The sequence below is a fragment of the Emys orbicularis genome, chromosome 1 (genome assembly GCF_028017835.1).
Source record: "Emys orbicularis isolate rEmyOrb1 chromosome 1, rEmyOrb1.hap1, whole genome shotgun sequence".
NCBI classification, from domain to species: Eukaryota; Metazoa; Chordata; order Testudines; family Emydidae; genus Emys; species Emys orbicularis.
Window position 1 is genome coordinate 150,050,356 of NC_088683.1, and position 19,336 is coordinate 150,069,691.

General features: G+C 47.7%; 1 protein-coding gene and 1 gene segment (V, D, J or C); both read left to right on the forward strand.

Annotated features, from left to right (window-relative positions):
• LOC135876564 (T-cell receptor beta-2 chain C region-like) overlaps window positions 1-19,336 on the forward strand; it is a 167,535-nt gene that overhangs the window by 110,206 nt on the left and 37,993 nt on the right.
• LOC135876575 (anionic trypsin-like) lies at window positions 12,318-17,316 on the forward strand. The gene is made up of 5 exons (XM_065401843.1): window positions 12,318-12,357; window positions 14,325-14,475; window positions 15,770-16,023; window positions 16,424-16,560; window positions 17,167-17,316. The coding sequence occupies exons 1-5, from the start codon at window positions 12,318-12,320 to the stop codon at window positions 17,314-17,316; spliced, it is 732 nt and encodes a 243-aa protein (XP_065257915.1).

The window sequence follows — 19,336 nt, forward strand, 5'->3', positions numbered from 1 at the left end:
TACCATTGCCAACAACTAAAATATCCATCTCCTGCTGGTTTCCTATATAACCCATTTCAAACAGAAAGGAAATAAGCTGTTTAACAAGTTAAAAATGATACAAGGTTAGCTATCTATATATCTACAATGTCTTTTTGTCTCGATGTTGTCACATCACCAACCAAAATATTTTTATTCCCACCCAAACCCTGATGGGATTTTTGCTCCCTGATGGACTTTCTTTCATCCACTAGGAATGGGTGCCTATCAATCAGCCTCTGAAGAATGCCTGTTGTTTCTGTGGAATTTGCTGGCTAAGGCAGCCCCTGCCCTGCCCATTCTGTTTGAATGGGGAATTTGGCTCTGTAACAACTTCTCCAGCCTCAACTTCCACAACTACATTCTCAGATATGGGGAGCAGCCACAATGAAATTCTCTCTCCCAAACTGTAAGAACTGGCATCTGTGTAAAAGATTAAATGGATCTTGAAACAGATAGGCCAAGAAAGGAGCAGTCCCAAGAGCCTTTTTCAACTCTGAAAAGGCTAAATCATACCCTGAAATGGTTTCTCTTTTTTTACTATTTACTGCTTGCCAGAAACATTCAGCAAATGAACAGGGATCCATTCTTGTTTCAGATCTACAAGAGCTTTAGCAGCTAATATTCTTCCAAGAACCTGGGTCTCAAAACAGGATTCAACCATTCCCCATCTCTTCTTTGCTGGAAAGCTACCATAGCACGTATAATTGAAATGATTTCTGCCCCTGGGGGCAGGACAATTCATTCACTGCAAACCAGCTGTCTATAAATCATGTGCGCCTGGCAGGGCCGGCACAACCCATTAGGCGACCTGGGCGGTCGCCTAGGGCGCTAACATTTGGGGGGCGGTGACCGCGGTGGCCAGATCTTCGGCCGCCCCGCTCGTCGTTGGCATTTTGGGGGCGGCATTTCGGGGGCGGGACCTTCCGCCGCCTCTGTCGGGGGCGGCATTTCGGGGGCGGGACCTTCCGCCGCCTCTGTCGGGGGCGGCATTTCGGGGACGGGACCTTCCGTCACCTAGGGCAGCAAAAAAGCTGACGGCGCTCCTGGCGCCTGGGCCATATCTTAAGGGAATTTACACAGACTGAATTTGTAAGACACTTTTCCTGGCATTGATTGCACATTATTAGCCATAACTTACCCACTATTTGAGCCATTAAGACTTCTTGCTGAAATTCCAGAGGTTCAATCTTTAAACCCAATTTTCCTAGTTTTTGGATGGTGCCCTTGTCCCAGTCATTGTCTGCATTTGAGACCAATTAGGTGGTTCAGTTTTGGATCCCCTATTCCACAGCCTTTTTAACATGTCTTGTCTAATACCTTTTATGTTTGAGCTTGTGTGAACTATCCATATATCGATATCGATATAGATATCTATATAGATATCAAAGATCCTAAAACTCGCTTAATAGCCAAACTCCCATTGTTGTTTAAATGCCCAGAGCGAAACAAAATCTGTGGGTCTGATTCTTGTACATATAAGCTTTACCCCTTCAGCTTAATGTTCTTCCGTTTCCCAAACTGTGAGAAATATTCACTGGACACTTGTGACAGCCTGCCTTGTCCTGCTTTAAACTTATAACACTCCTTTTTGTGGCCAGTTTTGTCACAGTCCCAGCATTTAATTGAACAGTTTCCTTTAATTTTTGCATTATTGCCAATTTCCCTTATTTTACAAACCAAATTTATCATTTGTTCCAATGATTCAATAAGTTCATAAACCAGGTTAGAATCCCCTCTTTCATCATACATATTAGGCCTGGTCTACACTGGGGGGGGGGGTCTCTCCACAGGGGGAGAGTTGTTCCTGGACCACTTGGTTCCCAAAGAAGAGGGACAAGACTAGCCTTTGGGCAGATGCCCTCAATGAAGGGCCCAATTATGGGTTTTTCAGGCTCCTCAAATTGTTTCCCAGCTTCACTTCCATCTCACCTGGGTTAAATTTCAGCCCGCTGTATCTCATCCAGGTGCTTTATCTCTCATGGACACCATTACATCCACGTGGCAGTGTTGGTCAACTCCACAGAGAATAAGATAGAAAATTATATAAATAATTTCATACAAAAAATGTTAAAAATTCTAAAGCTGAGAAATGCTTGAATTACAGTTGCCTGTGCAGCCTCAATTCAACCCCTTGTATGTATGCACTATGATACATATATTGTGATGCAGTGATTACATGATCACATGCTATTTTTTCCACACAACCCATGCCACAGAATGGATGGTGCTCAGGGAATGAGGCAGCTGTTCAACTTTTCTTTTTATCGTCATCATTCACTAGGTAGCACCTGCCTTTTTTATCAAAGCCTGCATTGAAAACAGCATTCTGAATTTCTTCATGGGCTTTCCTACAGCTCTCATCTCCACAGAATCTAAGAGCTTCACAAATGGTGCATTTCACTCTTTGTGCATGGAAATATGGCAGGAGGAGGCATGGAGAGCAGCAGGGCACAGAAGGGGCAGGACCAATGTTGATCAGAGGTGTGCAAATGATGCTGCTACAAACCCCATCTCACCAGGCTTGGGGAGTGCTGAAGACCTGTCACTTAAGAGGAGGGTGGCTCTTGCTCCTGTGCCTGCACATTGATCCCTAAAGGCATAATGGTGCTATTGGAGGTGGGGGGCGAAGTCCAGCTAGGGGGAATTTGGAAGTGCTGGAAAGATACTTATTCAAGTTCACTTCTCCCTTCTGCTCTTCAGAAGAAATGTCTGTTAATCTCTGACCTTGCTGTTTAGTTTGTACTTTAATATGGAAAGTCAGGTTTGATGTATGGAAATTTTCCTTCACCTCATTTGCCCTACCTGGCTTTATGCAAGGTTAACTCTTTCATTTACAAAACATCTTTCTCAAACTGCTCTACATGCATTAATGAAGCCTTACAACACACGTCTGAGATGGGCATTTGTCATAACTATAAAGGGAAGAGTGACAGCTCTCCTGTGTACAGTGCTATGGAATCCCTCCTAGCCAGAGACTCCAAATCCTTTTACCTGTAAAGGGTTAAGAAGCTCGGGTAACCTGGCTGACACCTGACCCCAAGGACCAATAAGGGGACAAGATACTTTCAAATCTTGGGGGGGGAAAGGCTTTTGTGTGTGTCCTTTGTTTAAGGGGTTGTTCGCTCTTGGGACTGAGAGGGACCAGACATCAATCCAGGTTCTCTCCATCTTTCTAAACAAGTCTCTCTTATTTCAAAATTGTAAGTAAAAGCCAGGCAAGGCGTCTTAGATTTACTTTGTTTTCTCAACTTGTAAATGTACCTTTTACCAAAGTGTTTATTTTTGTTTGCTGTACTTTGAACCTAAGACAGAAGAGGGGGGTCCTCTGAGCTCTTTAAGTTTGATTACCCTGTAAAGTTATTTTCCATACTGATTTTACAGAGATAATTTTTACCTTTTTCTTTAATTAAAAGCCTTCTTTTTAAGAACCTGATTAATTTCTCCTTGTTTTAAGATCCAAAGGGGGTTTGGATCTGTATTCACCAGGAGTTGGTGAAAGGAAAGAGGGGGGAAGGGTCAATTTCTCCTTGTTTTAAGATCCAAAAGGGGTTTGGATCTGTATTCACCAGGGAATTGGTGAAGGTCTCTCAAGGCTACCCAGGAAAGGGAATTAGCTTTGGGATGGTGGCAGCGAACCAGAACTAAGCTGGTAGTTAAGCTTAGAAGTCTTCATGCAGGCCCCTACATTTGTACCCTAAAGTTCATAGTAGGGATACAGCCTTGACATGGTGGTAGCGGTGGGATCGTTTTAAACCCAAAAGCCAGTAAGAGATGTTTTTTCCTTCTAGCTGCTTGGAGAGCAGAGCTGAAGGTAGATGCATATCTTATCTCTCCTTGCCTGAAGGCAGAGGTGTTAAGTTTTTTTTAACAAGGTCCTTTGTTAAGAGAAGTGTTCAAATAAGCAAGCAAACTTTGATCTGGTAAAGGTAATTTACAAGCTGAATTGTTTTTTTTTCTTTTTACATCCTCGGAAGTAGCTAGTTAGAAAGTCTCTGTTAACTCAGCAGCACTCAGCAGGAGCCTAAGCTAAATACATCCCAGTTTCAGTCAACTGCAGAGGGTGAGACCCAGCACAAGAAAACCAGGAAAATGACTACCAAAGAAGAAAAAGCTAAAGAGGAGGCCCACAAGAGAGCTATGGAGCTAAAAGAAAAAGAGATAGCCAAAGAGGGGGCCCACAAGAGAGAGATGGAGCTAAAAAAAGCCAAAGAGGGGGCCCACAAGAGAGAGATGAAGCTGAAAGACAAAGAAGAAAAAGCCAAACAGGAGGCCCATGAAAGAGAAAAAGAAGCCAAACAGAAGGCCCATGAAAAAAAAGAAAAAGCCAAACAGGAGGCCCATAAAAAAAAGATGGAGCTGGAAAAAAAAGAGATGGAACTGGAAGCAGCAAGGACTAGGCAGGGTGCATCAGACCATCCTAACAACTCCTCTCCAGGTACCACTTCCCATCCCAGGAAATTCCCCACCTACAAGGCAGGCGATGATACTGAGGCCTTCTTAGAAAATTTTAAAAGGGCCTGCCTTGGATACAACATCCCTCCAACCCAGTACATGGTAGAGCTGAGGCCGCAGCTCAGTGGACCCTTAGCAGAGGTGGCGGCTGAAATGCCTAAGGAACACATGAACAGTTATGAACTTTTTAAAAACAAGGCCAGAATCAGAATGGGGCTAACACCTGAGCATGCCCGTCGGCGGTTCAGAGCCCTAAGGTGGAAACCTGATGTGTCATTTACCCGACATGCCTACCACATTGGGAAAAATTGGGATGCCTGGATATCAGGAGCAAATGTTAAATCTACGGAAGAGTTGCCCTTCCTATTGCAAATGGAGCAGTTTTTAAAGGGTGTTCCTGAGGAAATAGAAAGGTACATCCTAGATGGGAAGCCCAAAACTGTAACTGAGGCGGGGGAGATTGGAACCAAATGGGTGGAGGTGACAAAAAAGAAAAAAGCTAGTAGCAGTTGGAGTAAATATCAGAAGGGGCAAGCCGAAACAAAACCTTATCACCGGGGACAACCCAAGGCCCCACCCACATCCCAAGGGAAACCCCAGATGCCTTCTCACCCCACCACACCAGTCTCCATCAACCAACATCGCCCCGGTGATACCTTAGCAGGGCGATGTTTTAAATGTAATGAACTGGGGCATATAAAGGCTCACTGCCCCAAGAACCCCAACCGATTACAGTTCATTACACCCCAATCACACCAAGGAACCCCAGACCCAGATGCCTCTCTCATACCCTCGGAGCGAAGGGAAACCTTGAGAGTGGGCGGAAAGAAGGTTATCGCTTGGAGAGACACTGGGGCACAAGTGTCAACTATTCACCAATCCCTAGTGGACCCCAAACTCATCAACCCGGAGGCTACAGTGACAATTCAACCCTTCATGTCACAGTCTGTAACCTTGCCTACAGCCAAGTTGCATGTCCAGTACAAGGGCTGGTCAGGAATGTGGACTTTTGCAGTCTATGACAATTATCCCATTCCCATGCTACTGGGGGAAGACTTGGCCAACCATGTGAAGCTAGCCAAGAGGGTGGGAATAGTCACCCGCAGCCAGGCTAAGCAAGCTTCCACCCCCATCCCTGTTCCTGAGCCGTCCACCAGGACCCCGTCTGTGTTACCAGAGACCCAAACAAAGGTGGTGGACCCGGATCCCCTGCCAACGACTGCAACAGCCGTAGTGGATCCAATCCCAGAAACCCAGCCAAAGCCAGTCCCAGAACCGGAACTGGCAACGCAACCAGCACCAGAACCATTGCCAGCACTGAGTCCAGCGCTTGCAACCCCATCTACAACTCCAATGCCAGAGGGCACCAGCGAGCCTAAACTGGCGGAAGCAGCAGATAACCCTACCCAAGAGGCTCAGCCAGAGCCTGAAATACCACATAGTGCACCAGCGGACAGCGGTTCACAGTCAATGGAAAAAGCCCCAGCACCTGCATCGCTTCCAGAGGGACCAAGCCCCAGTCCACAGTCCAAGGAGGAACTGATGTCTCCAGCATCAAGGAAACAGTTCCAGGCCGAGCAGGAAGCAGATGACAGCCTTCAAAAAGCTTGGGCGGCGGCACGGAGCACCCCACCGCCTCTCAGCTCTTCTAACCGATCCCGGTTTGTTGTAGAAAAAAGGACTTTTATACAAGGAGACTCTTTCTGGTGGGCACCAGGAAGACTGGCATCCTCAAAAACAGCTGGTAGTTCCCACTAAGTATCGGGTAAAACTCTTGAGCTTAGCCCATGATCATCCCAGTGGCCATTCTGGGGTGAACAGAACCAAAGACCGGTTGGGGAAGTCCTTCCACTGGGAGGGAATGGGCAAGGACGTTGCTAATTATGTCCGGTCTTGTGAGGTGTGCCAACGAGTGGAAAAGCCCCAAGACCAGGTTAAAGCCCCTCTCCAGCCACTACCCATAATTGAGGTCCCATTTCAGCGAGTAGCTGTGGATATTCTGGGTCCTTTCCCAAAGAAGACACCCAGAGGAAAGCAGTACGTACTGACTTTCATGGATTTTGCTACCCGATGGCCGGAAGCTGTACCCTTAAGCAACACCAAGGCTAAAAGTGTGTGCCAGGCATTAGCAGACATTTTTGCCAGGGTAGGTTGGCCCTCCAACATCCTTACAGATTCGGGAACTAATTTCCTGGCAGGGAACATAAAAAACCTGTGGAAAGCTCATGGGGTGAATCACTTGGTTGCCACCCCTCATCACCATCAAACCAATGGTCTGGTGGAGAGGTTTAATGAAACTTTGGGGGCCATAATACGTAAATTCGTAAATGAACACTCCAATGATTGGGACCTAGTGTTGCAGCAGTTGCTTTTTGCCTACAGGGCTGTACCACATCCCAGTTTAGGGTTTTCACCATTTGAACTTGTGTATGGCCGCGAGGTTAAGGGGCCATTACAGTTGGTGAAGCAGCAATGGGAGGGGTTTACGCCTTCTCCAGGAACTAACATTCTAGACTTTGTAAGCAACCTACAAAACACCCTCCGACACTCTTTAGCCCTTGCTAAAGAAAACCTAAAGAATGCTCAGAAAGAGCAAAAGGCCTGGTATGATAAACATTCCAGAGAACGGTCCTTCAAAGTAGGAAACCAAGTCATGGTCTTAAAGGCGCTCCAGGCCCATAAAATGGAAGCGTCGTGGGAAGGACCATTCACGGTCCAGGAGCGCCTAGGAGCTGTTAACTATCTCATAGCCTCCCCCACCTCCAACATAAAGCCTAAGGTATACCATGTTAATTCTCTTAAGCCCTTTTATTCTAGAGAATTAAACGTTTGCCAGTTTACAGCCCAGGAAACTGATGACGCGGAGTGGCCTGCAGGTGTCTACTATAAAGAAAAAAGGAATGGTGGCGTGGAAGAGGTGAACCTCTCCACGACCCTGGGACGTCTGCAGCGACAGCAGATAAAGGAGCTGTGCACAAGCTTTGCACCGATTTTCTCAGCCACTCCAGGACGGACCGAACAGGCATACCACTCCATTGACACAGGTAATGCTCACCCAATTAAAACCCCACCCTACCGGGAGTCACCTCATGCCCAAGCGGCTATACAAAGGGAAATCCAGAACATGCTACAGATGGGTATAATCCGCCCCTCTAGCAGTGCATGGGCATCTCCAGTGGTTCTAGTTCCCAAACCAGATGGGGAAATACGCTTTTGCGTGAACTACCGTAAGCTAAATGCTGTAACTCGTCCTAACAACTATCCAATGCCACGCACAGATGAGCTATTGGAGAAATTGGGACATGCCCAATTCATCTCTACTTTAGACTTAACCAAGGGGTACTGGCAAGTACCACTAAATAAACCCGCTAAGGAAAGGTCCGCCTTCGTCACCCAGGCAGGGGTGTATAAATTCAATGTACTCCCTTTCGGGTTGCGAAATGCACCCGCCACCTTCCAAAGACTTGTAGATGGTCTCTTAGCGGAATTGGGAGAATCTGCCATTGCCTATCTCGATAATGTGGCCATTTTTTCTGATTCATGAACAGAACACCTGGAGCACCTAAAAAAAGTCTTCGAGCGCATCCGGCAGGCAGAACTAACTGTTAAGGCTAAAAAGTGTCAAATAGGCCAAAACAAAGTGACATACCTGGGGCACCAGGTGGGTCAAGGAACTATAAATCCCCTACAGGCCAAAGTGGATGCTATCCAAAAGTGGCCGGTTCCAAAGTCAAAGAAACAGGTCCAATCCTTCTTAGGCTTGGCCGGATATTATAGGCGATTTGTACCACACTACAGCCAAATCGCCGCCCCGCTGACAGACCTAACCAGAAAGAAACAGCCAAATGCAGTTCAGTGGACTAATAAGTGTCAAAAGGCCTTTAACCAGCTTAAGGCAACACTCATGTCTGACCCTGTGCTAAGGGCCCCAGACTTTAACAAACCGTTCCTAGTAACCACAGATGCTTCCGAGCGAGGCGTGGAAGCAGTTTTAATGCAGGAAGGACCGGATCAAGAATTCCATCCTGTCGTGTTTCTCAGCAAGAAACTGTCTGAGAGAAAAAGCCACTGGTCAATCAGCAAAAAGGAATGCTACGCCATTGTGTACGCGCTGGAAAAGTTACGCCCATATGTTTGGGGACGGCGTTTCCAACTACAAACAGACCATGCTGCGCTACAGGGGCTTCATACCGCCAAGGGAAATAACAAAAAAACTTCTTCGGTAAAGTTTAGCTCTCCAAAATTTTAATTTTGAAATACAACACATTTCGAAAGCTTCTAACAAAGTGGCTAATGCACTCTCCCGGGAAAGTTTCCCAAAGTTAACTGGTTAACAATTGTTCTTAAAATAAAACATATTGTTAGTTTTTATATAATCAGTAGTATGTCTAAAGGTACATGTGTTTTATTAACTCTGTTTTCTCCTAGAGCTCCAGGAAGAAATCACAGCCAGTGTGGAACCGGACGTCCAACACTATCTGTAATTTGGGGGGCGTGTCATAACTATAAAGGGAAGGGTGACAGCTCTCCTGTGTACAGTGCTATGGAATCCCTCCTAGCCAGAGACTCCAAATCCTTTTACCTGTAAAGGGTTAAGAAGCTCGGGTAACCTGGCTGACACCTGACCCCAAGGACCAATAAGGGGACAAAATACTTTCAAATCTTGGGGGGGGAAAGGCTTTTGTGTGTGTCCTTTGTTTAAGGGGTTGTTCGCTCTTGGGACTGAGAGGGACCAGACATCAATCCAGGTTCTCCCCATCTTTCTAAACAAGTCTCTCTTATTTCAAAATTGTAAGTAAAAGCCAGGCAAGGCGTCTTAGATTTACTTTGTTTTCTCAACTTGTAAATGTACCTTTTACCAAAGTGTTTATTGTTGTTTGCTGTACTTTGAACCTAAGACAGAAGAGGGGGGTCCTCTGAGCTGTTTAAGTTTAATTACCCTGTAAAGTTATTTTCCATACTGATTTTACAAAAATAATTTTTACCTTTTTCTTTAATTAAAAGCCTTCTTTTTAAGAACCTGATTAATTTCTCCTTGTTTTAAGATCCAAAGGGGGTTTGGATCTGTATTCACCAGGAGTTGGTGAAACGAAAGAGGGGGGAAGGGTCAATTTCTCCTTGTTTTAAGATCCAAAAGGGGTTTGGATCTGTATTCACCAGGAGTTGGTGAAAGGAAGGAGGGGGGAAGGGTCAATTTCTCCTTATTTAAGATCCAAGAAGTTTGAATCTGTATTCACCAGGAAATTGGTGAAGGTCTCTCAAGGCTACCCAGAAAAGGGAATTAGCTTTGGAATGGTGGCAGCGAACCAGAACTAAGCTGGTAGTTAAGCTTAGAAGTCTTCATGCAGGCCCCTACATTTGTACCCTAAAGTTCAAAGTAGGGATACAGCCTTAACAGCATTATTAGAAGGGAGGAAATTTGAGGCACAGACAAATCTGACAAATAACACACAGCAATTCAGTGACAGAGCTGGGAATAGTGACTGACTCCCAATCTCCTGCTCCAACTAGGTAACATTGCTTGACTCATGCAAAAGTAATCACTGTGGACTTGAGGTCCTTTCCGGGTGAGGGTGGGGAGACAAATGGGAACCATTCACTGCATATTTGCCTGTTTGGATGAGACTTCACATGGTATCTGAAGGTCCTGTGGCACCTTTAAGACTTAGAGTATGTCTACACCCAGCCGCTAGTTCGGCGGCTGGGAATCGAAGTTCTGGGTTCGACTTATCGCATCTTGTCTGGACGCGATAAGTCGAACCAGGAAGTGCTCGCCGTCGACTGCGGTACTCCAGCTAGACGAGAGGAGTACCGCGGCGTCGACGGGGGAGCCTGCCTGCCGCGTGTGGACCGAGGTAAGTTCGAACTAAGGTACTTCGAACTTCAGCTACGTTATTCACGTAGCTGAAGTTGCGTACCTTAGTTCGAATTGGGGGGTAAGTGTAGACCAAGCCTAACAGAAGTATTGGAGCATAAGCGTTCGTGGGTGAATGCCCACTTCATCAGACGCAAGCTTATGCTCCAATACTTCTGTTAGTCTTAAAGGTGCCACAGGACCCTCTGTTGCTTTTTACAGATTCAGACTAACACGGCTACCCCTCTGATACTTGACACATCTGAGATTACAAATGAAATGAGCTTGTTGAGTCTCATATGAGTCTCTCATTTGTGAACATCACAAAACCTCTACCACAGGATTTTGCAGTGACTGTGCAAGAGAGGCCCAAGATAGGTTTTAAAGAGCAGGGGTCAGCACAGAGTGGGTTTCGCAGAGTTCTGAAGGTTCACATGACTGGAATAGCCAAACACACTGCAAGTGATAATTAACTTAACAGGGGGTGTTGCAGGTCAGAATTCAGATGCTTTAAAGGAGTTGTGGGGGACCCTGTTTCATATACCATGTGCTAGGCAAAAACATAAAAGGACTCCATGCTTGTAAAACTAAATGGGCTCTTTAAGAGAACTATTTACAGAGATGCTGCAGCTAGCATTCCAGCCATGTTCACACAGACTGACTTCCTGACAACTTGTGCTCCTCCCTCCAAGTACCAGGCAAGTTGCTACAAGCCCCATGGCTCAGATGGCAAGAGGTCCTGCAGGGAAGGACTGAGGGTCATTGGCAGAATGGTGTGGGGAACTGCAATGTATACAAAGGTTCTGCACTATGCCGTGGTCTTTAACCAGTCTCCTGGGAGTAACCCCTTTAGTGATCTGAATCCCGAGGATCCACAGTGTTCCACAAGGGCAGGCCCATAGCCTCCATGACTCCGAAACTGGGTCTTCAGATGCCAGCAAACCCTTTCTCTCTGTGTGTCTCTCTGCAGCAAGTCTAGCTGAGCCAGACTCCTGTGAGAGACTTTTTCCCTCTTTCAGGGTGTAATGCTCTTCAGTAAGTATCTGCAGCAACACCAGGCACTCTTTTGACAATAACATAACCTTTTTAACCACCTGGAATACAGCACCGAAACTCTTCATGTTAGCATGAGAGAGGCAGGCTGAGGACAGCGTTCATAGCAGTGGAAGCCAGGGCTTTGCCATGCCCTTTTTCTTCCTGAGCTCCATCTTCACTCTCTCCCAGCCCTTTTTCTCTTTGCCTGTCCCAAATTTCCCACTGTTTGTCTGTGAACCCTCTTCTTAGCCCGAGCTCCTGACATACTTTGTCTATTGTCCTCCTGCTGCAAGCCACACTGAGTTCACATGGCCACCCAGCCTTGGACTCTCAGTTGCTAGATGCTAAAATTCTGGTCACCGGCTCTTCCATTGTCTCCTCCAGGTCCTCCATTTACATTTTTAGGTCATATGTAGTTCATGTTAATGACTCTGGTCTCCATCCATGCAGCTAAAGTGACTCAAACACCCATTGCTTCCCTTTACACTCAGTGTACGGCAATACAAAGCTCACAGAGAAACCAAGCTACATCTATGGACCATAAAAATATTGCCAACAATTTTCGCATTCATCACAGGAGCCCAGGACTGGCATAGCAGGGGGCTTCAGGGCAGGACTGAGGGGCATTGGCAGAGCTGTGTGGGGAACCCAGCACTGGAATAGCAGGGGTGTGCAAGGTAGGATTAAGGCACATCAGCAGGGCTGTATAGAGTTGGACATTTGCTCTTTTCATTTCAGGAAATGCTTGTTCCAGTCTCTGTGGCACCTGCAGTCACTTTATTACCTTTTTAGCTTGATAAGGTAACTATATTTGTCTGAATTGATGTAAGACCCTGGGAAGTGAGAACCTGGTGGACCTTGGGTTGGGGAGATAACACTCTCTGAGAGGTATAAAGTGGGGTGATTTCTTCAGCAAAACCTGTCACAGCTAACAGTGCTCACTAACAGCGACACCATGAAGTTTCTCCTGATTCTTGCCTGCTTAGGAGCAGCAGGTGAGTTTTCCAAAGCAGTTTAATTCTCCTGATCCTCTGATGCTCTCCAGGGATCATTGGTGCTCTACCACAAACCTACTGCTTTCCCCTTTTCTTTAGGTTTCCCTATCTCTGTCTCTCTTTCAGTCTGTCCCTTCTGTCTCCCTTTCTGCTTCTCTCCCTTTTTCTGCCCCCTTCAGACTTCTAAATTTCTGCTCCCTCTCTGAGACATGGTTTTTCTCTACATTTGCTTCTCTCTTTCTCTCTCTCTGTCTTTTCCTCTGTCTTTTCTCTATGTACTTCTGTCTCCTTGCAATGAAACAAAAAATTCCAGTGGCAGTTTCAATTGATCTTGACATTCTTTTTCATTTCTTGCCCTAAACTGATGTGTATTGTTTCTGTTCACTGTCAAACAGCTATCATGTTCCATGCCCGATGTGGCAGTCCTTTAGTGGTGGGTGAAGTAATTCTTATATATATTGTGATACAAGAGGGCCCGGGAGCAGTGGGAGAGTGGTGGAGGGGAAGTATATAAGCCCTAGGCTAATTAAGGCATGGTTCCCTATAGACTAGGGAGGGTTGCTACATGTTAATTGGAGCACCTGTAGTCAATTAAGGCCCTGTTAGCAACCTAATAAACCCCCCTGCTTCAGGCAGTCAGGGGAGAAAGAGAGAGAGGATTGGAGCTTGGAGGTGTGCTGTAAGACTTGAAAGATCAGCAAACCAGAGTAAGGGAGACCCTGCCCCAGCAGGGGAGGGAGACTCCCCCCCCCCACTGCATTTAAGGACTGAAGGTACCCCACTGAAGAGGGTAAGAGTCCACAGGGGTTGACAGGGGCTGGGGCTCAGAGTAAGGAGCAAACCCAGACCTCTCCCCTGCTTCCTTCCTTGACCATGTTTGTGAGCCACTAGCAGGGCCCTCAGTGCCCCAAGAGCAGGAGCAAGGGGTGGCATCTTAGCCCCCTCCCAAGAAAAGCGCAGGACCCACCATACTACATTAGCCATCTTGTCACTTTTACAAACTCTATTTTTTTTATAGATAGATAGATAGATATATAACACGTTGAGGTCTTTTAGGGTTTGAGATCTGAGAGAAATCCCCATCATTATTTTACCGGGCAATGAAGGAACAGAGTTGGTGAGACCAAACTTGCTTTCTTCCAGAACCAGGAGAGTTGTCACAGCCTCATGCCTTAGAGCAAGGGAGGGTAAACTATGTTCCCGTGGGCTGGATCTGGCCAGTAAGGCCTTTCAATCTGGCCTGTGGGATTGGCAGCCCTGTGGCGCAGTGGGGCTAAGGCAGGCTGCCTGCCTGCCCTGGCCCCATGCCACTCCTGGAAGAGGCCAGCACCATGTCCCCGCAGCCCCTGTGGGGCGGGGGTGTGGCCATAGGGCTCTGCGCACAGCCCTCTCCTGTAGGCACTGCCCCCTGCAGCTCCCATTGGCTGGGAATGGGGAATCGCAGTCAATGGGAGCTTCAGGGGTGGTACCGCAGGCGAGGGCAGTGCACGGCATAGCCACCTGCCCCTCCCTACCCCCAGGAGCCACTGCCGGACATGCTGGCCACTTCTGGAAGTGGCATGGGGCCAGGGCAGGCAGGGAGCTTGCCATAGCCCTGCTGTGTGCCACTGCCACCCCAGAGCTGCTTGATGTAAGGGGTGCCAGGCTGGAGCCTAAACCTGTGCCCTGCACCCCTTCCTGCACCGCAACCCCCTGCCCCAGCCCAACATTCATGGCCTTGCATACAATTTCCCCACCCAGATGTGTTCCTTGGGCCAAAAAGTTTGCCCACCCATGCCTTCGAGGGTGGTGAGCATGAAACATGGAAAATTTGAGGAGGGCAGGGCTTCAAGAGATGTGGAGAAGACTCCTGTAAGCCAAAGTTTTTAACAGTATGGTTAAATAATTTGCTGCTTATTAGCTGCTGCATTTCAAGTCACTGGGTTCCAAGTTATTTTTTTAACACCTGATTTCCCCATTTCCTTCAGTTGCTGTCCCTGTTGATGATGATGACAAAATCGTGGGGGGCTACACCTGCTCTATCCCCTACCAAGTGTCCCTGAACTCTGGGTACCACTTCTGCGGGGGCTCTCTCATCAACAACCAATGGGTCGTGTCAGCTGCTCACTGCTACAAATCGTGAGTGAAGGTTAATGCATTACATATTGCCTGTGGCCATGCAGCCTCTGGCTGAGATCTTGTCAGATCTAATCAGACCTGCCCAGTATGTGGATAGCAGAGCAATAAAGGAAAATCCATGTTGCAGGGTGACATCCCAGTGCCCAAGCATGGTATCAGGAAGTGTTTCTGACCACTATGAAAGTTCCCACAACACTCTTCTCTGTAGTAGGGTTGACAGTCCATCTGTCCAGGCCAATTTCCAAAATTGTTAATTACTTTCTGTTCTCCTTTAATTCCCCCAGAATTTTCAATTGGATCCATTCTTCTTCATTTCCTGACCTAAAGTGTTAAGTAACTCTGCTAGGTACTGCTAGACAGCTGCCCCATGCTTCCCTAGAGGTGGCTATATATCTGTGGAAGGGGTGACATGATCCCTATATATACCTTCTATACAGAGCCTAGTTCTGCCCTTCAGTATCCAGATGCAATTGCCATTGTAGTTCATACTGGCTGAGGACAGAACTGGATCCACCTTCAGGGACGTAATTGACCTTGGGATGAAAGTTTGCTAGTGCAATGTAATATGTTATTGCTACTCCCACAACACTAAAGAAACTAAACCAGCCACCATTCCTGGGTTCAGGAAGGATCTGGAGAGCTTAGCTGGTTGCATGCTGTAAGGACCATCCTGAGCTGACTCTGGGGGATGGTTTAGATCAGGCGTTCTCCAGCCTATTCATTCTGCAGAGCATTTCACAAGTGAAGGGTCCTCTCCTGTACACACCCCACAAATGGGTTCTCAGAACCTTTCATTCTTTTCACCCTGGGCTACAGCTGGAGATCTACTGGACAGGTATGGAATTCCCATCTCTATCTTTTATTATTAGACCTGACAGAGCTTGTGAATTTCACTGTTACTGTGTCATGTAAACAAATATTCAACCAGAGTAAGAATCAGTCCTCCTGCTTCTGGACATCTGTCACTCCCCATTTGGGATCAAGCATCAAAATTCCTCTTCCTGGTATGCTCTTACACAATTAGGCTCACTGGGAGGATTTAAGACCTTACGCTGAAGCATCTAGCTTGCGCCCCTGTTGCAGATGGGATACCAAACTTGATGGCCCCTTGCTTTGATTTCAGTACGAAGACTATTATGAAAGCCAGTCACAATTATTTCACTTGTGATCTATGACAGAATTTGAATGTCATCACTACACAGTGCACTGAACTATGTAGTGCCACCTAGTGGTCACATCTTATGCTATTTGTGGTTAACTGTCCTCCATGTTGCCTGGTTGATTTTTTTTGCAGCCGCATCCAGGTGAGGCTCGGGGAATACAACATCGATGTGTTGGAAGGGGACGAGCAGTTCATCAACTCCGCTAAAGTAATCCGCCACCCCAAATACAATTCGTGGCTCCTGGATAATGACATTATGCTGATCAAGCTGGCAACCCCAGCTGCCTTGAACTCCCGTGTCACAGCGATCTCTCTTCCTTCTGCCTGTGTGGCTGCTGGGACTACGTGCTTGATTTCTGGGTGGGGAAACACCCTCAGCAGTGGCTGTGAGTATGAATGTGCTTCACACATGACACACAGCCCACTTATCTTATTACAGTTATGGGACCCAGATACATTTCAGTCTTGACCTGCAGCTCTTTTTGCACTTGCAATCTTTGGGTCCACACGCTCAGCTCTGCCAATTACCCTCTCTCCTTACTAGCAGTCCCCCCTGCTATTCCAGTCCTGGGCTCCCCACACAGCTCTGCCAATGCCCCTCAGTCCTTCCCTGAAATAACCCCTGTTCTATTCTAGTCATTGAGGTCCTCCTCACAGATGGTACGGTAGTTCTTACTGCCCTCTTCTTTATTGGATTCTCTAGCCCAGAAATCTACCAGTCTTTGTATTAATTGGCCTGTCTGCTTTCTAAGATGAATCTTAGTGTTCTCCCCTCTCTGTTGGCAGCTAACTACCCCGAGCTTCTCCAGTGTCTGGATGCTCCAGTCCTGACTGACGCTGAGTGCAGTGGTGCTTACCCAGGACAAATCACTACAAACATGATCTGCGTGGGATTCCTGGAGGGTGGCAAAGACTCCTGCCAGGTGAGCTGCCTTTCATTTTCTCTTGTTCTGCAGAGACAGGGATCAGCTGCTCTTGTCCCTCCTGTTCCAGCCTTAGTGCCAGAACTCTGAGAACCTGCAGAGAATTAACCACAAGATGTGATGAGGAAAAGAATGTGCTCAGGAGTTTGGAGGGTGTGTTTGGGGGTGTGAACTGGATGGCTCAAGGGATCAAGCTGTGAACTTCAGGGCATTTCAACCTCTGGGTTATAGATGCAATTCAGTCTCTGATGGGGGTGGGGATGAACAGGATGGACAAAACAAGGACAGAGGCAGGTGTTTGCTTTCAATACAGTCTCAGATCAGCAGATTTGGATATATTAGGCTTTTTACCACAGTTAGCATTGTAGTTCCAGGCACTGCTGATGGGTGTTAGGTGCATGATGGTCAACAAAGGAAACTGGGATTTTTTGAGCTATCCCCTACTCCCTGCCCGTCAGACATATCAGACTATATGGACTCTGCTGCTCCTTACCTAGTGCTTTCAAGATTCACCTGCAGCTAGTTGAAACCTTTCCCAATTAGCTGAATAGATTCCTCTGCCTGAATTAACTCGTGTCTGTAACACCCAAATCCTTTCCCTCACAGGGCGATTCTGGTGGCCCAGTCGTGTGCGGTGGTGAGCTCCAAGGAGTTGTGTCCTGGGGGATCGGGTGTGCTCTGCAGGGTTACCCTGGAGTCTACACCAAAGTCTGCAACTATGTTGACTGGATCGAGGAGACCATTGCTGCCAACTGAGACCTCCATCTGCTGCTGGTTTCCTGGTGACCTTTCCTTCCCTCCCCCTTTAATTCATCTTTGAAAACAACATAGCACAAATAAAGCTATATTAGCTGTAGCAAATGCTTTCTTGGTGCCAGTGTTTTTCCTCAGGGTTTTTCATAACACCTTACTGTTCCCTAGCACTCTCATTGTGCTAAAGTGCCGTATAGATGGTGCATAATGGGATCACTGCCCCAGCACTGAAGTGATCCATCTTTGAGTGAAACATAGCAATACTCTGCATTACAAACTAGCTCAGGATGTGAGGCAGGATAGTGGATCCAGTTGTACCTGCTGGGGGAAATTTAGGGAGGCTGTGTTTATTCAGGATGGACTATGGCCAGGACTTCTCTAAACATACAAAATGGTTCATGGGTCTTTTAAAATTAGACTTAGTAGTTTGTGCAAAGTGGTGACTGATAGCCCTAAAGACTGATCCACAATAGGAAGCAAAACACAGGCAGCAACAGAACAGGCCCCTCTCTCTCTCAACAGTACAAGATTGTTCTATAGCAGGGGTTGGCAACCTGCGGCACGTGTGCCAAAGATGGCACACGAGCCTTTTTTTTTTTCTTTTTATGGCACGCTGCTGCTGCTTGCCGGGGTCCTGGCCCCACTCAGCCCCCCCCGCCCACCAATTTCTCCGGCGGGGGCAGGAGGTAGAAGCTTGGTCATGCCGGCAACCAAGCTCTTTTCTCTTCTCCCCCTCCCCCCCCCCCCCGCTTCTTCCCCCAGCATGGTGCTTTCCTGCCCCTCTCCCTGCCACCAATCAGCTGATCGCCTTTGGGTGGGGGAGCTGAGCCGCAGCCTGCTCGCTGCTTGGGGGAGGAGGCAGAGAAGTGGTGGGGATGGGGCATGTTCCTTCCAGCCCCCTGCCGTGAGCACAAGCCAAGCACCCTAGCCCTCTGCCCTGCACCCCCTCAAACATCTCCAGCCCCTGTTCTGACCTTAGCATCCCCCCCCCACACCCAGCCCTCTGCACCCCCCACACATACCCAGCCCCGCCATGCCCTGACTCTTGCACCCCCGGTCTGGGGTCCTTGCCCTGAACCCCCCCACACACACCCCTGTACCCTGCATCCCTCACACATCTCCAGCCCCCCCCCCATGCCCTGACTCCTGCACCATTCCCACCCCCATCCTGAGCACCAAACAGGAGCTCCTGCACCCCGGTCTGGGGTCCTGGCTGCTGGCCCCTTGCCAGCCGGGGTCCCGCAGGCCCCGCTCAGACCGCTGCTGAACTAGGTGAACGGAACCCCAGACCAGGAGTGGGCTGAGTGGGCCGGCGGCGTAAGATCAGCATTTTAATTTAATTTTAAATTAAGCTTCTTAAACATTTTGAAAACCTTGTTTACTTTACATACAACAATAGTTTTGTGTTATAATATAGACTTATAGAGAGAGACCTTCTAAAAAATGTTAAAATGTATTACCGGCACGCGAAACCTTAAGTTAAAGTGAATAAGCGAAGACTTGGCACACCACTTCTGAAAGGTTGCTGGCCCCTGTTCTATAGAGTGTATTCTCTAGTGCTGAGTCCAGTGCTGCTCTGAAGGACTTGAGTGATAGGGCCACCACTTCCATGGGAGACCATTCCACAATCTAACAGATCTGTTAGAAAATATTTCCAGAAATGTTTCCCCTTTACTCAGTTTTGTCACATTTATTTGTGTACTTGTGGTCCTTTTGCCTCATCGAAATAGATTTAAGATGTCTCTCTCCCTGTCTCCTCTTTGAATTCATGCAGGATACACTCAGTGGCTCTGGAACACTTTTTACAGTGGGGGTGCTGAAAGCCAGTGGTCCCCAAACTTTTTGTCACACACCCCTTGCCCCTGTCCGTGCCTCCTCTCCCCAAAGCTGGGACCAGAACCAGGCCGTGGCTCTGGGAGAGGAGGGAAGCATGGACAGGGGTAAGGAGGCTGAGGCTGGGCGAGGGGCCAGCAGCAGAGCCCCAGGCGCAGGGCTGGCAGCGTTGGGACCCTGGACATGGGGC

Excerpts from the sequence above, each read along its gene's own strand:
- LOC135876575 (XM_065401843.1), top strand. The coding sequence starts at position 12,318 with ATGAAGTTTCTCCTGATTCTTGCCTGCTTAGGAGCAGCAG. Across the intron at positions 14,476-15,769 it reads GCTGCTCACTGCTACAAATC|CCGCATCCAGGTGAGGCTCG; the intron begins GTGAGTGAAGGT and ends TTTTTTTTGCAG. Across the intron at positions 16,024-16,423 it reads AAACACCCTCAGCAGTGGCT|CTAACTACCCCGAGCTTCTC; the intron begins GTGAGTATGAAT and ends CTCTGTTGGCAG.